Source organism: Ptychodera flava, unplaced genomic scaffold (assembly GCF_041260155.1).
Source record: "Ptychodera flava strain L36383 unplaced genomic scaffold, AS_Pfla_20210202 Scaffold_72__1_contigs__length_606033_pilon, whole genome shotgun sequence".
NCBI lineage: Eukaryota > Metazoa > Hemichordata > Enteropneusta > Ptychoderidae > Ptychodera > Ptychodera flava.
Genome location: NW_027248394.1, coordinates 559580 through 576998, shown reverse-complemented (window position 1 = coordinate 576998; position 17419 = coordinate 559580). Strand labels below are relative to the sequence as shown.

The following is a 17419-nucleotide window of genomic DNA, read 5'->3' as shown; positions in this document are numbered from 1 at the left end:
GATAAATGTTGAACTTGACAATATATTCCAGATCTAGATGCATTTTTTTGATAAAGTATGTACACAAAAGGTTATCTTACTGCACAAAAGTCTTTTTAGTCTTCTATCAGGGAATTAAAAAGAATATGAAAAATATCAAGCACATTTCACTATCACCAAATCATGGAAGATTTTTCTCTAGGATCACACCCTGAAAAGAGTAAGCTAGCAGTAAATATCTAATGATTGTTACATTCATAATATCACTCACATTACACACATTCCAAAACCAAACTCCGCCAGTATTAAAGGAACTTGGTCACATGTCTTTGTAGTAGCCAAATTATTTGTTTTACTTTAGAGGGTCATGCAAAAATGGTATAAGCAAGCAATGCCTACATACCTATTTTACCATTGGATATACAGATATGCAAATTTGTTGTGACCAAGTACCTTTAATGTTTAACACTGTCCATATCTGCTGTATGTTTTTTGTATCATTATGCTTTTCATTTATGTGTGACATCCATCGTTACTCATTCATGATTTCACAATGTCTTCATTGGTCACTGTGTTGTTTCATAGATGGCGGTGACAGCGGCGGTCTGGATATTGGCCGCGGTGCCAAAGATCTTGCTAATAAGCTTTTAGAAAAAATTCCACGTAAGTATCAGTACTTCACTTTCATCATGTGTTATGTTTTTATTGTGGATCTACACTTGTTGTCTTCTTGTCGTCATTCTTGGGTCATTCCTCCAGTGTGTGGGTGGAAATTGTACATTGTCTGCACAAGTTGTGAAGGGCGCCAAACAGTGTCAAATGAATCACACACTATTGTTTTTACTGAGCTCATTCATTTTACCACCTAGACATTTCAACCATTGTGAAAATTTCCTAACTTGTGTTTATTATCAGTGATACATGATAGTAAATAATTATTTGACTTTGCCTAAAAAACAGCCAGCAGTTTCCACACACATTTGTAATAATCTTGGCGTGCAGTCTTGAAATGTAAATGCTTATTCTTTGGAGTGGAATGTATATTTGATGCAAGTTTGAAGTGAATTTTGTATATGATGAAAGGTTTATTGGAAATGCACATGTTCACCTTCAAACAATGAATCATGGAAAAAAATATGCAAGCATGTTATGTAAGATTAGTGAATGGAAAATTGTCCAAATCATAGTACAGATGCTGATTTACAAAAGGATATGTCTTTATTGTCAATGATATGTACAGAATTCTGGGAAAGAATTTGCATTTATATGACATTGTTGAGTCAGCAGTGTTGCACCAACACTTTATTTCGCTCTCAAGTGTGAGTTATCTTGTTTGTTTCACAACCTGTCTTTTTCTGAAACTTCTTTCCTTAATACTGGTGTTTGAAAAATGCATTGTGCATGAATGTCTTGTTTTACAGATAGCAAAGTTTTGTTTTACTGGTGTTCGGAAAATGCACTTTGCATGGATTTTACGTTTCACAGATGACAAATTTTGGTGTATCGGTGGTTGGGGTAAAATTGGTCAGTTTGGCTTTCTGTGTCTTGAGATTGTTCAAAACCGGTTTAGTTTGGTTTTTACGGTGTCTGGAAACTATCCTCTTGGAGCCTGCGTGGATTACTGGTGTGTCGGTGTGGAACAGTCCTTTCATTTGCCAAATGTTTTGTTCAGTGCATCAACGTAGCAACAGAGACGATTCCGGAAGCTACACCGGAAGAAACCCAGACCCTACCCGGATGACATGATAGTGACATCAGAAGCAACCAATACAACGGAAGCAGGAGGTGCTTTGGCGGGCATTTTCCGAGACATTGAAAATATAGCAGGATTGGCTGTGCCAGCATGGATAGTAGCAATCCTAGTGCTTAGTCTAGTTATTATCCTAATAGTTTGTCTTGTGGTCACGTATCATGGATTCTGTAAGAAGAAAAAGGGGAAAAAGGTTAAATATTTCTTTTAATTCAGTTTTAAATTTGACTTTGTGCAAGGATCTATCATTTCTGTTGTAGTCTGTGTTTTGGTTATTTTGTACTGCAAAGACACAGCAAGCAAAAGGCCTTCAAAACAAACCATGTTTTTATGAACAATTCTCAAATCTAAGCTTCCAAATCATGCTGTTATAGAAAATTCTCACACTAGTTTTATATACGCTATTGAATTGTGTGCTATAGCAAACCAAACTAAACCAAAATCAAAACAAGTATCAAAGAAATTTTGCAAAAAGAAAGATAAGACAGTGAAAAGCAGTCTGAGATAAATTAAATTACCATCTCATTTTTTGATAGATGTAGAAAATATGTGTCTGTATAGAATGGTGTTTGGTTTTCATAGTATTATGGTAATGAAAACCACAGGGCAATACTTAGCGTAGATTTCTCGCCAAACATCAAACTAATTGATGAAAATTTATCAATACAAAAAATTTATCAGTACAAAAGATAGCCAGTTTTGAAACTAAACCAGATAGATTAATCACAAACAAAACATAAATATGACAGAAATAGTACTTCCTTGCACAAAAATGGGATAAATTTGGTGTTTTCTTAGTGAATATAAGTACCATGTATCAGACTTACCCAAAAAATCAAAATCTTGTGGCAAGAAAGAATTTTCAAAATACTTTGTGAAAAAACTGAAAAAAAAACTGAAAGGCTGTGAATATACCAGGATTTTTCAGAATCATATGATATAAGAAACTATGTCAGCATGGTCTGTAATTTTCTTACTGACATGAAGTCTTGAGTGACTCTGATACGTGGTTTTACACATTTTGGTTGCCTGGTCTGTTCTGCAAACACACAGGGCAATCAAAACAAACCTTTGATGTCAAACAATTACAGTTTTTAAATAGTGATGTACATTTTTTATGTTAATCATGGCAGTTTTCTGGTAGGCCTTGTCTTTTTTGTAGAGGGCGCTATTGTTGCAGTAACATCGAGGTCCATGTTAATTGCTAAAATCTTTCTCTTGGATACTTTTCAGTGGTATGATTATCAAAACCAATGTCAGTCGTTTTTGGCTCCAAAGTTGATTTTGATTGAAGATTTCCACCATTCTGTGTATTTGTTCATTCATTTATGCATTTATTTATGAACAAAAGAGTGTGTAAGATTCCAGATCTATCAAGAAAAATACTACAAGTTCAAAACTATTCAAAGGATACAGAAATATTCTTTAAGCACCGATAGTTGTTCAAGCCTAGCATTGTATAGAGCGCCCTCTATCGACAAGACAAGTCCTACCTTTTCTCTTCTTGAAACGATCCTTTTATCCATCTGCAGCATGGACTGATGCTGTGACAGACACTTGGTGGCGTGTCATGACTCTCTCTCGTTGTCTGCTAATCATGATGTTTTCTCTTCCCTCAGTGCCTATGCCGGCAATTATAGCCATTGCCGTTGTAGCCGGACTACTGCTTCTCTGCTGTTGTATTTGTATATGTAAGAAATGCTGCTGCAAGAAGAAAAAAAAGAAGGAAGGGAAGAAGGGTTTGAAGGGTGCTGTTGACTTGAAGAGTGTTCAAATGCTCGGAGCTAGTTATAAGGAAAAGGTCTGCATGGGTTTCTGTCCCACTTTGCATGAGTTTGTTCTGTTTGACTTTTTGGGTTTCCAAGGTTTTGCTGTCAATTCTGATATGAACTGCCAGCCATCTTGTGGAATATGGCTAGAAAGCAATTAATTAATAAATCAGTGAACATAACTTATTCAATAATTTGGTGAGTGACTTGTTTGCAATCAATAAGCCAATCTATAAGTCAGCCAATCATATCAAGAATGTTACCTACCAATCAACCAATCTGTCAATCAGTCTATTAGCCAACCTGTCAACCAATCCATCAAACAACGTGTCAATCAGTCCATCAGCCAAAATGACAATCTATCAGCCAACCTGTCAATCAGTCTATCAGCTAACCTGTCAACCAATCTATCAACCAACCCGTTAATCAAGCAGCCAACCTGTCAATCAGTCAATCAGCTAGGCATGTCAAGAATTCCATCAATCAACAGACCTGTCTGTTTATAAGTCAATTTTATCATCAGTAAATAATTCAAAATATCAATCAAATTGAATCATTGATCATTGATTGTAAATCACTCAATCTGTCAATCATGCAGCATTCACATTGATTTTTAAGCTGATACTCATTCTATATAGTGTGTTTTTCAAACAACCATTGCTGTAGCTTGCAATGCTTTAAAAAGAAGGAAAGTTGGCTGTGTGCTTTTATTCTCCAGCAGCTATTCATTGGTTGCCAAAAGGCCATACCAAACTGTGAACAGCATAAAGTGCTGCAGTAAACAGTTTTAAATTTAGGACTTTTCGTTACATTAGGAATCTTAGAAATTATTACTGATGCACAACCATCAAATGTTTAAGTTAGCCAACATGCCTCAAAAACCAATTGAAAAGCTTCTTAGGGAGTAGCTTATGATAAACACTTTCAAGAACAACTGATATGATTGGCTAGTAAACAAATCATCAACCACTCATTGGCCTTCTTGGTGTAAAATGGGCCAATAAAAATAGAGTGTTGTAGACTAGCATTTCAAACATGGCTGAAGTAGAGTTGACAGCAAGCTAGGGGTACCACTTGTGGTGTGTTTGTTGTGTTCTGTAATCTGTCCTGTTCTGTGGTGCAATTCAAACTTTGTATCTTGTGTGATTTTTTTTCTCGCATTCTTTGTTGATGGTATTTCTCACTGATGCACAAAGATGGCATGTATGCACACTTTTCTTTTAGCAACAAACTGTTCGCACACATCAGGAGATAAGGTATTTGCATGCTTCTTTGCCTAGGGGGCCTCATCGGAATTTCAAACCAATCAATCCGCTCATAAGGAACACTTTCAGGAACCAACACAATCCATGATGTCCAGATCTTTGTGTCAATTTTGCAATCGTTTTCATGTGAATCGTCGATGTGTCGTCTTCTCTTACTGTCTCTGTATTTTTTTCCACGCACATCACAAATGCAACTCTGCACACCACTTCCTCTACTGGTTTGTATTCATCAATTTGTGTGTCAACTCTCTCTCTCTCCGATTTCTTCCAATATCTAGTATCAACTTTTGAAGTTTTCACTAACTCTCACAAAAAAAACACCTATGTAACATTAGACAAGTCACAGATCTACACATTCATAGATTCTGACAAAATCATCTCGATGTGATACGGCTTCAAATTACCAAATTTGTAAATATATGTTTGGACCAGACAGAAATATTATAATCATGTTCAGATACCACGACACATACTGAGACACATACCGAGAACATACACACACCTAACACATTATCCGCATCCAACATAATCTCATGACATTGTAGAGGAAAAGATACACACAAATCAACATCCATACACACAAACAAATACATACATACTGGCAGTATACATGTAAACTTATCCAATCTTGTACAGACACTTTCATTGTGTAAACATCCATCCACATTCCAATAGTCATTCACCCATACACAAGACACTTACAAACATAAATAACTTTGGTGTTCTCTTAGTGTGTTCTCATCAACACAAAATTTACTTCTTCCCTCAAACCCTTCCAAGCAATGTGACTAGCAGCAGCATGAACCAACTCAGAGTAACATGCAACAAACCCAGTGTTGATGTGATAACCTCAATCCTGACCTAGTCCAAATCCTGACCAATGTTTTCCAGCCCAGGCAGACGCATGCTTTTTTTCCCATATTTTTGCAGCTTCCTTCCAGTCGCTGTAAACTCAAACTGCGAAACTTTTCGTGGCCATTTTATTCAAATAAGGATTTATTCATGTCTGATTCAGAAGTTCAACGCTTCAAAATCACAATTTTTAAATGATCATTTTGCAAAAAACGGGTTTGAACTTCAACATTAAAAATTTGAAAAGTGAAGTATATACAGTGTTAATGGTTTTAAAATCCTGTTTGCTTTCCAAAATGGCCATGAAAGGTTTCAATTATCAGTTAGTTTCTGCTTCATTACTTTCCCCAGCAACTGCCGTAACTATGAATAAATTGTGTTTCCATCTACTGTCATCCAATCAGAACGTAGCATTTGCCTGCTAATTCTGAAACCACCTTGTGAACTGTCCAATCAGAGGCTGTATGACAGTAGATGGAGACAGCTGCTTGATAATTGCCCTTCATTAACATTCATATAAATAGAAAACATCGCAACATCATCCAAATATCTGTTCAACTTCAAGTGAATTTCAAAATGTCTAACAAAAACACTGAAACAAGATTCTGATTAACCGCAATCACCTACAGGTTTACCTGACTTTCCCAGCTTAATTGATAATCTGTGCAAAATTTTATCTTAATTTCAGCAATATTCTAGAAATATGCTCTTCAAGTTTGCAATAATACAGTTTAAAAGTACAATTTTTATACTTCAAACAAAGAACACAAATGCTGAAATGGTCAGAATTACAAAGACTATCAGAAGTTGAACAGATTTATAGAATGGATGATATAATCGCTATATTAAACATCAATTAATAATTCTTCTGAATGTTGCTATAGTTACATGGATTGTTTTTCATACAGCAAACAGAGTTACATATTTTTTTCAAATAATAGGATAAAAACCAAACCACATGAGCAATGAACAATTTTCCTCTGTAACTTTTGATGACTTTATTTTTCATTATTTATGTTTTGATGTCAACTACAATTTCTTATTCTATTCACCAAAGAATGTTGAGATACACGGCATTTAGCTTTTCAGCTCGGCCTGTTCACATTTTAAATGCACTTTTATGGTTCACATGTAAATTCTGGTCCCAGCTATAATTCAACATAAACAATAACATTGCATAAAAAATTTATAGACACTGACTGTGTTGACAAGCTAAGTCGTAAAGTTTTCAACATCCTGTAGGGAGTAGAACAAGAAACTGTAGTTGACATAAAAAGTGACAATATCATCCAAAGTTTCAGCTTCTTGCCCTTTGAGTACTTTGGAAAATGACATGAGGTTGACATTAACTGATACGTTTGCCAAGAAGCAATCCATGTACACTAAATGTAAATTTTAGTTCTATGTCTGTTTGTTTGCTGTGTTTTTTATGTTTCATAAGTTGATGTTAAAATCTGTGTTTGATCAATATCAAACATCCCTCAATCACCCCTGAGTAATGGAATCACAAAGATTCGTAAATAATTTTTTACAAAATTGGAGTTTGCATATTTTCAAATCCTTTCAGCTGTAGAAATCTTCAGATGATCCCAAAATAATTATTCTGCTTTGATGGCAAATCTTTCTGTTACAAACATTTCAGCTTGCTGTATATCCAAGATTAAGAACATAATTTAGCTACAGTCTTTCTTAATTTTAAGAAATTAAATATTTTGGACACATACGTTTTGGTGAGAAATAAATTTGCTGCAGAGTACAATTTTTACTGATGTATATTACTACTAGAACAACATTTCACTGGATTTAGAATGTTGTAAAATTGCCATTATTAGAAATTTTGTAGTAACTTTGTCCATTTTACATTTACCTTGACACTGAACAGGTCCAGCCTGATGTTGAAGAGTTAGATGGGGCAGGAGGTGAAGACCAAGAAGACACAGATTCGGTGAAATCTGAACTTAAACTTGGAAAATTACAGTTTTCCTTAGACTATGACTTCCAAGAGGGAAAGGTGAGAATGACATGACAACACCGGTGCAAAACAAGGGATATATTTGATTTCTTACTGAAACGGAAACATTATCTGTTGAACAGGAATTTTAGATGAATGTTCTCAATGTTGTTTGGTAGACCATTTGAACCCTGACCTTGCATGACCTCTGACATGATATGGAGATTTATATCAGAACAGGATGCGTAGGATTGACACTTGTCAATGTCTTGATGTGCAGACAGAGATTGCCAATTCCTGCATTTGCCTTTCCCTAAATTACCTGTAGTTTGAGCAATTCGACAAAATTTCTATCTTTCTCAAACGTCAAGTTCAAATATATGTTAACTGGGTTTCCAGGATCATCTCATTTACATATTGATATACACTATGACATCATAAGGTCAATGCTATTCCATCTTGTAACCCTTCTAGAAACTAAACACTGATAAGGCATATTAGCAGGAATAGATAGCATACAGGAATGATGTTCATATGCCACATCATGGAAATGCTTCTGAACTGTAATTGATGAATAGAGCTTATCCATATCCATGTTCAAGACTTTCGACAAAAATGTTTCCCTTTGGTCTTAGACTTAGCAATCAGGAAGTGCAGGATTTAATCATTCTAGCTTTTGAGCAGAGCGTTTTGACTTTGATGTCTTCATTAGGTGACTTTGTGACTTATGTTGTGAGTTTGAATCCCGTTGAGAATTTACCAACTTTTCACACCACCAGTGCCCGTCATCTCCAACTTAACCATAAGTACAACACTATAACAGGTTATTCTGTTTGTCTACAGTTGACAGTTGGTGTAATACAAGCTGCTGATCTACCAGGCATGGATTTCTCTGGAACTTCTGATCCGTATGTCAAAGTCTATCTCTTACCAGACAAGAAGAAGAAATATGAGACTAAAGTACACAGAAAGACACTTAATCCTGTCTTCAACGAGACATTTACATTCAAGGTGAGTACTAGTATCTCATCTAATCTTTCTGATCAATATGGAAATGATTCCAAATTTCCATATGCTGAGCTCATATTTACGCAATAAAGCACACCCAGTGATGGTATACCACAAGATTTTTACCAGTTCATGACATATGCACTCGCTATCGCTTGAGCATATATTAAGTAAACTGGCTCATAACTTGAGTCATTTCTATTTCATTTTACTTTAAAATATTGTGAATGTTCGAGGAAGAATTCTTAATGATATGCAGGAATAGTGTTTGGCCCCAGAATATGCATTGCTCACTCATGTGATGTAAGTATACATATTTCGGGCCAAATGCTATCTCTGCATATCAAGAAGACTTCTCCCTGTAACGTATACTTACATCACATGAGTGTAAAATGCAGTGTTATGATTACCATACGTGTTTCAAGGCCTACTTCTGTAATTTATTCAGTCACACTGTAACATCAGGAACAAAGAGTTGTTTATACATTTAATTTTGTCATCAGCCATCAGATATCTGTGTACAGCTGCATGATATCCATCATGACACAAAATTTTGTTGATTTCTTTGTACAATATAGGTGCCGTACAGTGATGTGGCAGGCAAGACTCTGGTCTTTGCTATCTATGATTTTGATCGGTTCTCACGTCATGATGTCATCGGTGAGGTCAAAGTTCCCCTTGGCACTGTGGATCTGGGTCGTGTCATTGAAGAATGGAGGGACTTACAAAGTGCTGAAGTACCTGGTGGAGAGGTAACACATAGCTCACATTCTCTGAAACTGTTCACCCCTGATTCCCTGTAAACAGGTCCACACTCATCTTTAACTACAATAGGTTTGGGCTAAACCATTGTCTTGAAGGGTTAAGTAGAATAATTTTCTGATCCTTATTTTGCACAGTATTTTAGGATCTATGTACTCTGGTTTAGGTCTTTAAAGTGGCACTCCCATTTGGTAACATTTTTAAAACACATTTTTTTAATGCCAACGGTCGATATTTGATGTGGCGACTGCGCGCGGATCGCGAGATATCGATAAAAACATGTCTTCAAAAAAGTAAAAGTTTGAATTCCGGTGGCCCACCTAAATTCAGCTTCCGAACATCGAACGTTCGGCACTGGGGCCATTGTCAACTAAGCTATGGAGTACAAGTCTACACTGACGCTGCTGTACGCCACAGTACCACTTGCCTCGGTGATCGGTCATGCCCCGTGGGAGAAAGCTGAGTCTTACTGACTTGGTGATAAAACGAAAAACAATTTTTGCTGATTCCACCAGAATTCGCATAGGTGACTAGCCCAGTTACATGCGGTTGATACATAGCAGCCACCGCGTGGTATGCATAGACGCATACCATGCGCGCGGCGTACTGTGTGGCAGACGACAAAATGTAGTCATCGGAGGCGGCTAATATTTAACACGTAAAAACTTATGTTTTGTGGTATTGGTTAAAAATATAATACAACTGATTTAGAATAATGACAACGACAAAGCTAAGAAGAAGTTTTCAAAAACTGACCTGTGGTAAAGGCATAATGCTGTATATAAAGTCTTCGCAGTGGGAGGTAAAATTGCGTCGTTCGAACTTATTATGGACTCCCTAGAATATCGTCAATCAGTACAACAACAAACCTTCGGGGGATTTCGCGTCATAATCAGAAACGATCGTAAAACTTCGGGATGTGAAAAATACGCTCGGGAAATGACATGTTTTTATCGATATCTCGCGATCTGCGTGCAGTCGCCACGTAAATATCGATCGTTGGCATAAAAAAATGTGTTTTAAAATGTTACCAAATGGGAGTGCCTATTTAAACGTTCAGCTCATGGTCATGTGTGAGTAGACCTAATGATGCATGACAAATAATTTTTAGTGAGTGTTTTGACTCTGCCAGGATATCCGGGAAAGAAGAAATTACTTTTTTGATATAGATTTCAAAAACTGTAATTATGGCTCTTGATCAAATCTAGAAATTAAATGAGATGAAAAATATGTATACATGTTTGGATTTTGAGATAACTTTTTCGCAGAGAAATAATGATCATTTTATATGTCTTTAGATTGATAGTGTAGAGCAACCAAAATGTAAAAACCAGTATTTTCCGCATCAAAGTGAAGAATGTCAAAACAAATGACAGTCATTTTATTTTGGTGGTTAAGTTGATTTGTACGTGCACCTACCCTTGTTTTAAGCATTTCTTTGACCTTGACAATGTTCTGACATGTTTTCAGGGCAAGTCTGAACTGGGTGATGTCTGCTTCTCTCTGCGTTACGTACCGACTGCTGGCAAATTGACTGTGGTTGTGCTAGAAGCTAAGAACCTGAAGAAAATGGATGTCGGTGGTCTATCAGGTAATGTCTATACACAGTCATTAATCTTTTACCTCAGAACTACTCATTTGTATCTGACCTCTGACCTCATTTGCATCAGTGTATGATTAGATTTTCAAGGGAAAATTCTCTTTCGCAGATCTTTATGGAAAGCTATCAGACTGAGTGTACCTGGATTGTTAAATAATGAAAGTGCCACATGCTCTAGGCACTTATAACGATATATCAAAATTACACTCGAGTATAGACATTTTAGACAGATCTAGTCTTTTTAATGCAAGGATAATGAATTATTTTTATTCTTGAATCGTATGCTAATTGAATTTTTTTTTCCCCTTCAATTGTATGTTGTGTGCAATGTCATGTATTTTCTATGTTTTGTGGAGACTTTAATCGGGACTTTACTTCTGTTAGTTATCCAATAAATTAATAAATAAATAAATAAATAAATAAATAAATAAAATGAATATACTTCTGTTAGTTATCCAATAAATAAAAAAATAAATAAAATAAATAATAGTATTCTCTTTTACAGATCCTTATGTTACGCTATCAGTTTACATGGGTGATTTAAAAATAAACATTTTATCTTGTCAGATCCCTATGTGAAGCTCTCAGTGTACATGGGTGGTAAACGAATGAAGAAGAAGAAGACAAGTATAAAGAAGAGAACGCTGAATCCATATTACAATGAATCATTTGTCTTTGAAGTGCCCTTTGAACAGATACAGGTGAGAAAATACCGGATTATCAAAGTCAAGAGTGAAATTCTTATTGTATGTCAGTCTGTTCAACCTTTTTAATCTGTTATTGGTTTCCTGTTGATGGTGAGATAGCTTGGAAATGTATGAATACATAGCTGTACTCAACATAACTTCATTTTATGAGTGTTCATGATTCTAATCATGGCTAGCCTTTAATGATGATCCCACGTTACTTTAGCTTTATAAGACTGTTGTGTGACATTTGAATGAAATTTCACACATTTTATAATAGAATGACAAGATGTAAATGTACAATCCAGTTTGAGAAAACATCACATCGTGCTAAATACTTTGTCTCTCTTTATTTCTCAAAACAACAGAAAGTCACACTGGTCGTCACAGTTGTCGACTATGATCGCATGGGCAGCAGTGAACCAATCGGAAAAGTTGTCCTGGGATGTAACGCATCGGGCGCCGGCCTGCGACACTGGAGTGACATGCTTGCATCGCCACGAAGACCCATCGCGCAATGGCACACACTAGTGGAGCCAGATTCCTAAAAGTTGGACATATCTAACAGAAATATTAGAAAACCAAAGCAGTGAAATTGAAGGCCAACTATGTACTTAGTTTGTCATAATCTCTCTTGTCATTGTGAATTCTTTGTGTTACTCTATCAACACAAAAAAGGACGATTTCATCGTAGACAAGAAAAGGTTGCATGAGATAATTCCCCGATAATAAATGTCATTTAAAATAATGCAAACAAACTCTTCCCCATATGATATTTACCCAGTCTATTATTTTAAAATATTCAGTTGTCTATCGTGTTAGTGTAGAAAGGAAAGGCTATTGAATCTGCAACTGCTGACAATCAAGGCAAATTCCAAATGTTAAAGGGCGTACCCCCGGTATTTTACCTCATGATATAGAGATGCGTTTTGCTTTATAAGTTATATAAGATTGCAGTGTATGAATTTGTTAAAGACAAGTTTACACATATATGATGAAAGTTACGTGTTGCATTGTTCAGCGTTGTCTTATTTCAAGTGGACACTGTGTGTTGACATCTAAGTTGACAAGAAGATGTATTTCTCATATGGACTGAAAATATAGCCTGTATGCTGAAGAGCTTTTAATTCCATACAGATTTCATCTACCTGACAGGATACATCCATTTATTTCATGACAGTTTGGCTGATCTGGATGGCCTGGATTGGCAATACATGTTCATGGACAGTGCTAGTCCAGATGGATTAGCAATAAATGTTGATGGACATCTCTATCCAGGAGTAGTGGTAGATAGTAAGGAGCATGATAATCCACACAGAGTAGGTTTTCACACTATTCCATATGGTGTAGCAAATATGGTATACGTTCATTGCTCATTCACGTGGTTTAGCACTACTCCAAGAAGGGTAGGTGTACCCATCATGGAATTAGATGTACACATCATGGAATTACATGTATCCATAAAGAATTGCATTACCTGGGTTCCATTTTCACAATATTCATAATATGATACAAAAACTCTCAATTGTACTTTCTGTATGATCAGGTCACAGACTTCATTTTATAGAAACCACTGCATCGATACAATTAATAGATACAGCCTACCCGTAGGTCCTCCCAATATTTACCCAAACATATGCCAAAAAATTTGATAACATTCACAAAGCAAATGGAAGGGGACCCAAGATAATACTTGTAAAATGATTATGTTAGTGACGCTTGGCATGTAGTTTTTGAAAGTGTACATCAAATTGTGTAAAGAGATTATTTTGTAATTATTTAATCAGTTATGTCACACGAAGGTAGATTTTCTGTCTTAGTGCCTGGAATGTTATATTCACACTTATAATCCCACTTCTATTTATGAAATCAGTGAGTTGGTATCAAAAACATTACCGCTTTTGACTTTCAAGTATTTTAACTTTTAGTGATATTTAATCCTACTAAGAGCTATAAACACTGCCCTCGTAGTTTGCCTAGTCTAACACTTTCATTTGTTGGCATAATATATAACTCCATATTTAGTCAATCTCAGGTGTTTATCTTTGGTCTTTCTTTCCTGCAGTACCACTGTTCTTTGTTTAGCATTTCAATACTCCAGTGTACTGTCTTGTTTGGCTTTAAAACAATCACGCTCCATGAGTGTGCAATCATTTCAAGTATTCAGTATTTTATTTGTGGTATGCTGTTTGTTGACAATTTTGTCCAGTTTCCAAAATTGTCACAAAGAATGGATTGTGATGGCTCATTTAAATTTTGACTTATATTTCCAAGTGTATCATAGTGTTTCACTTTAATTTGGGAGTGGAACTTTGTGAGTTGGCATCAAAAACAGTTTGTTAATGGGAGTTTGCACATAATTCCTCATTGGGGTATAGTGAGTGCAGTTTTAGGAAATAACTGAAGTTATTGGGGCTATATTTACTGCTGTGAAAGGTCATGACCTTTTACCCTGACTAACAGATCATGATCTACATCTGCAGTAAAATAATTCTGTCATTTTATTTTTTCCAGTTACTGTACGCCAAAGTGCATTCGGGGTCATGACCTTTGACACAAGTTGAACTTCAACCCAATTTGGTCGTGCTATTTAGAGTGAATTGCACTTTGGTATTTCTTGTATGTCTTATTCTCAGGTCATGACCTGTAGCATATAGGGGAGGGTGTGACACGTGAGATGCTGGAACTGGGTCATGACCTTTGACCTTATGAAGATAGCTGATGCAACATTGTAATGTATTTATTACTTTTAGGTAATCATCCCTGAATCTTAGGGACCAATGATTTGAAAAAACTGAAAAACTAAAAGAAGCAACAAAGAAACTGTATGTTATGTAGATACAAGAGTATGACAGTTGTCAGTGGTGATGTGTATATTGTGTATTTATTTCCTTGTACATGGTCTGTCTTTATATATACTGTGCTCCTTTCATCAACTTGTCTTGCTTCTTTTTAGCATGAATAGAACTACTAATACTTGTATATCAGACTTTCGTTAACCTTTTCCTACCAGTCGTCAAACTACTTAACTGAAATCAGGCTCCAAATCAATTGTTAAAAAACTAACAAGTTAAGCGAATGTAGACAGCTTTTTAATAGAATATATACTGTAGAAATATACAGACTGTTCATATTTCAAAAATAAAATATACCGATGCTTAATATAGATGGATGATCCTGTGGCTCCCCTGTTTTTGTAATTGGTTTGACCTATGCTGTTGTTTCTGCATGCATGGTTGGACCTTTACAATGTGAGATGGGGATGACAGGGTTGCAAGTCAAATACCATTTTCCTAGCATTTACAAAGGATGCATGCAACTGTCCTCTCCTCAACTAATGAGCTATTTTCTGCAAGCTATGTTGAAACGCAAAACATACTGCTGTATTTTAACTTCAAAGTGTGGGCAGGCAAGAATCTTTATTCATTTTTTTTGTTTCGAGGAATCACCCTTGATACAAAATGCAACTAGTCTGAATCTTTCTACGGTAATAACCACAAAATCTAACAATGAATATGATCCAAAATTATCCATTGATGTAGTTTGTTTGTCATTTCTGTGGTGTAAAAAATAATATTTTAACCAAAATAGAAAATTTGTGTGAATTTTCCCGACAATCTTACAGTCCAGGCAATGATCTTTTCATCGCACTATTCTGTATTTTATGCCTTGTGTGCATCGTCTGTCAAAGTTGTGTATATAGAATTATATATACATAGAAATATAAACTATCTCAAGATGACTGGAAATAAATAATGGTCAAAATTTATTTTTCAAGAGTTCAGTTCTTGTCAATAGGCTGCTAAACAGTGACTTTTGTCCAGACAGTTGAGGCAATATTGCTGAAATCTAGAGCTGTCTTGCAATGGCTCTGTTGCTTTGCATCATGGGATATGTAGGTAGTTGTGGTGGTGTTGGTTACAGTTGCTAGGTGACCCATCTAGGATTTTTTAAGTGAAAGTGTGGGTGCTTTTAAAAGTAAGATAAATTTCAATCAGGAATCTTGACGTAGATAGTGACTGTTTAGTGTAAGAAGGGGAGAAATGATTGCCCAGTTGATATATCTCACTTTCCATTGGCATTATTCTATAGCTTTGTGTGCTGGCACTCCTTCATCTGCCACTGTCATGCTGTAGGGGCTGACCTCCCCCTTGTTAAACAATGGAATAAACCTCTGAGAATGGATGAAGAAGTATGTTCCATTTGTCAAGGGGGTGATCAGATGTTAGTACAGAGGGGAGAAGGCATATACTGCATCAGATCTAAAATGGTTTGCTTGCTTGAACTTAAGCTGTGGGTGCAGGGTTGCTATTTGAATTAAAGCACTGTTGCTATGGTTACATTGATTTTTTTTCCCTGCATTTTTGTCTGCTACACTACTAGTCAATGTACAAAGATTCAGAGATGATGTTAAATAAATGTTGTATTTAGTTCAACTTATACTGTCAGTGCTTCTGTTCAACCCCTTTCCCCAGTATTCCCACAGGGGGTTGTCTACATGTCCGTCCCCAGGGGTGGGTAGGTGTTTCGTTGTATCGCTAATAAAGATATATTCTACGAACGCACCAGCAAGGTAAAACTGACTAACTAACTCAGTTATACCTTACTGGTGCATTCGTTATTGACTTTGTCAAATTTAATCAGGTGATAATCTGGTGAGAGCGTCCAATTTACCCTTGATTACTTTTGCTAATTAGGCACTCAAACTCATCAGATAATAGACGCAGCATGTTGATAAAACGTATACGCAAGATTGTCAAGGGCAGTGCTAAGTTAAGACCGAAACACCAAAGGTTGGTAGAATATATCTTTATTAGCGATACAACGAAACGCCTACCCACCCCTGGGGACGGACATGTAGACAACCCCCATGTGGTATTGCAAATTCTGAAACCCATCTGATGCGACGTGAATCTACCAGAAGAACACTGGGCCCAATCTTCATTATCCCATTCACTGCAATGGTTTGTCCCATCTCCATTGTTATCAATGGTGATTGTGAACCTGTTTAAAGAGATTTGGGGGTGAATGGGGTAAGAAAACAAGGTTTTCTTAAGGGGCATCATAATGAAGCTTCATGAAGCAATTTGACGCCTACCGGTCTATCATGATGACATGTGAACTTCTCCTTTTAGGCGCAAAATAAGTCAGTCTTTCCAATGTTCAGGGTCACCCAAGATAAAATTATAGAACAGTCAGCATTTCATAAAGGATGTTTTGAATTGGTTCTTGAAACCTCCCCCCCCCCCCCCCAAATCTGAACTGCTACTCTCTGACTGTTTTGTGTGAAACAGGAGATCGCAACTGAATTGAAAATTTGTTCCGTTTAAAATTAAACCTGAAAATTTGTCACTAGATTTGGCAGGATGATACATTTGAAAACTATTGATATCACTTGAATTTTTTTATTCCCTTTGATACTAAGAATTTTTTTTTAAATAAATTTATGATACTTTCATATGCCTAAAAGTATATTTCATATCAATGAAATGGATGAGCATCAGTTTTGGCTAGAAACATTGAGTTGCTTGATTATATGACCCTTCCTAGAATACCCCAACTTGTGCATCTAAACCTGATGGACCCACCTAGAACACCCAAAGTTGTGCACTAAGCCAGATGCTCATCCAAAGAGTGCTCTACTCTGTCAAGGTTTGCTGGTCATCTTGCAGTATTTGATGTTATTTTTGTCCACAATATGCACATTATGCAACCAAAGTCACTACCTATTGATGCATGTTAACAATTTCTTCACTCATTTCAAATAACATATCTCTACGTGGCATATGTTGTAAAT

At 36.1% G+C, this 17419-nt stretch overlaps 1 protein-coding gene across 7 annotated transcripts in view; it reads left to right on the top strand.

The window, feature by feature from the left end:
- LOC139128830 (synaptotagmin-1-like) overlaps positions 1-16058 on the top strand; it is a 42667-nt gene extending 26609 nt beyond the window's left edge. For 3 of the 7 annotated variants that reach the window (XM_070694536.1, XM_070694538.1, XM_070694540.1), the window contains 8 exons: positions 565-642; positions 3349-3530; positions 7498-7626; positions 8410-8577; positions 9153-9326; positions 10807-10927; positions 11504-11637; positions 11991-16058. In XM_070694536.1, coding sequence (XP_070550637.1) covers positions 565-642; positions 3349-3530; positions 7498-7626; positions 8410-8577; positions 9153-9326; positions 10807-10927; positions 11504-11637; positions 11991-12170 — 1166 coding nt within the window. In that variant the 3' untranslated portion in view covers positions 12171-16058. Of the gene's footprint in view, positions 1-564; positions 643-1651; positions 1923-3348; positions 3531-7497; positions 7627-8409; positions 8578-9152; positions 9327-10806; positions 10928-11503; positions 11638-11990 lie in introns of all 7 variants that reach the window. The other 4 variants (XM_070694539.1, XM_070694541.1, XM_070694543.1 and 1 more) reach the window with 3 other exon arrangements.
- The last annotated feature ends 1361 nt before the right edge of the window (positions 16059-17419 follow it).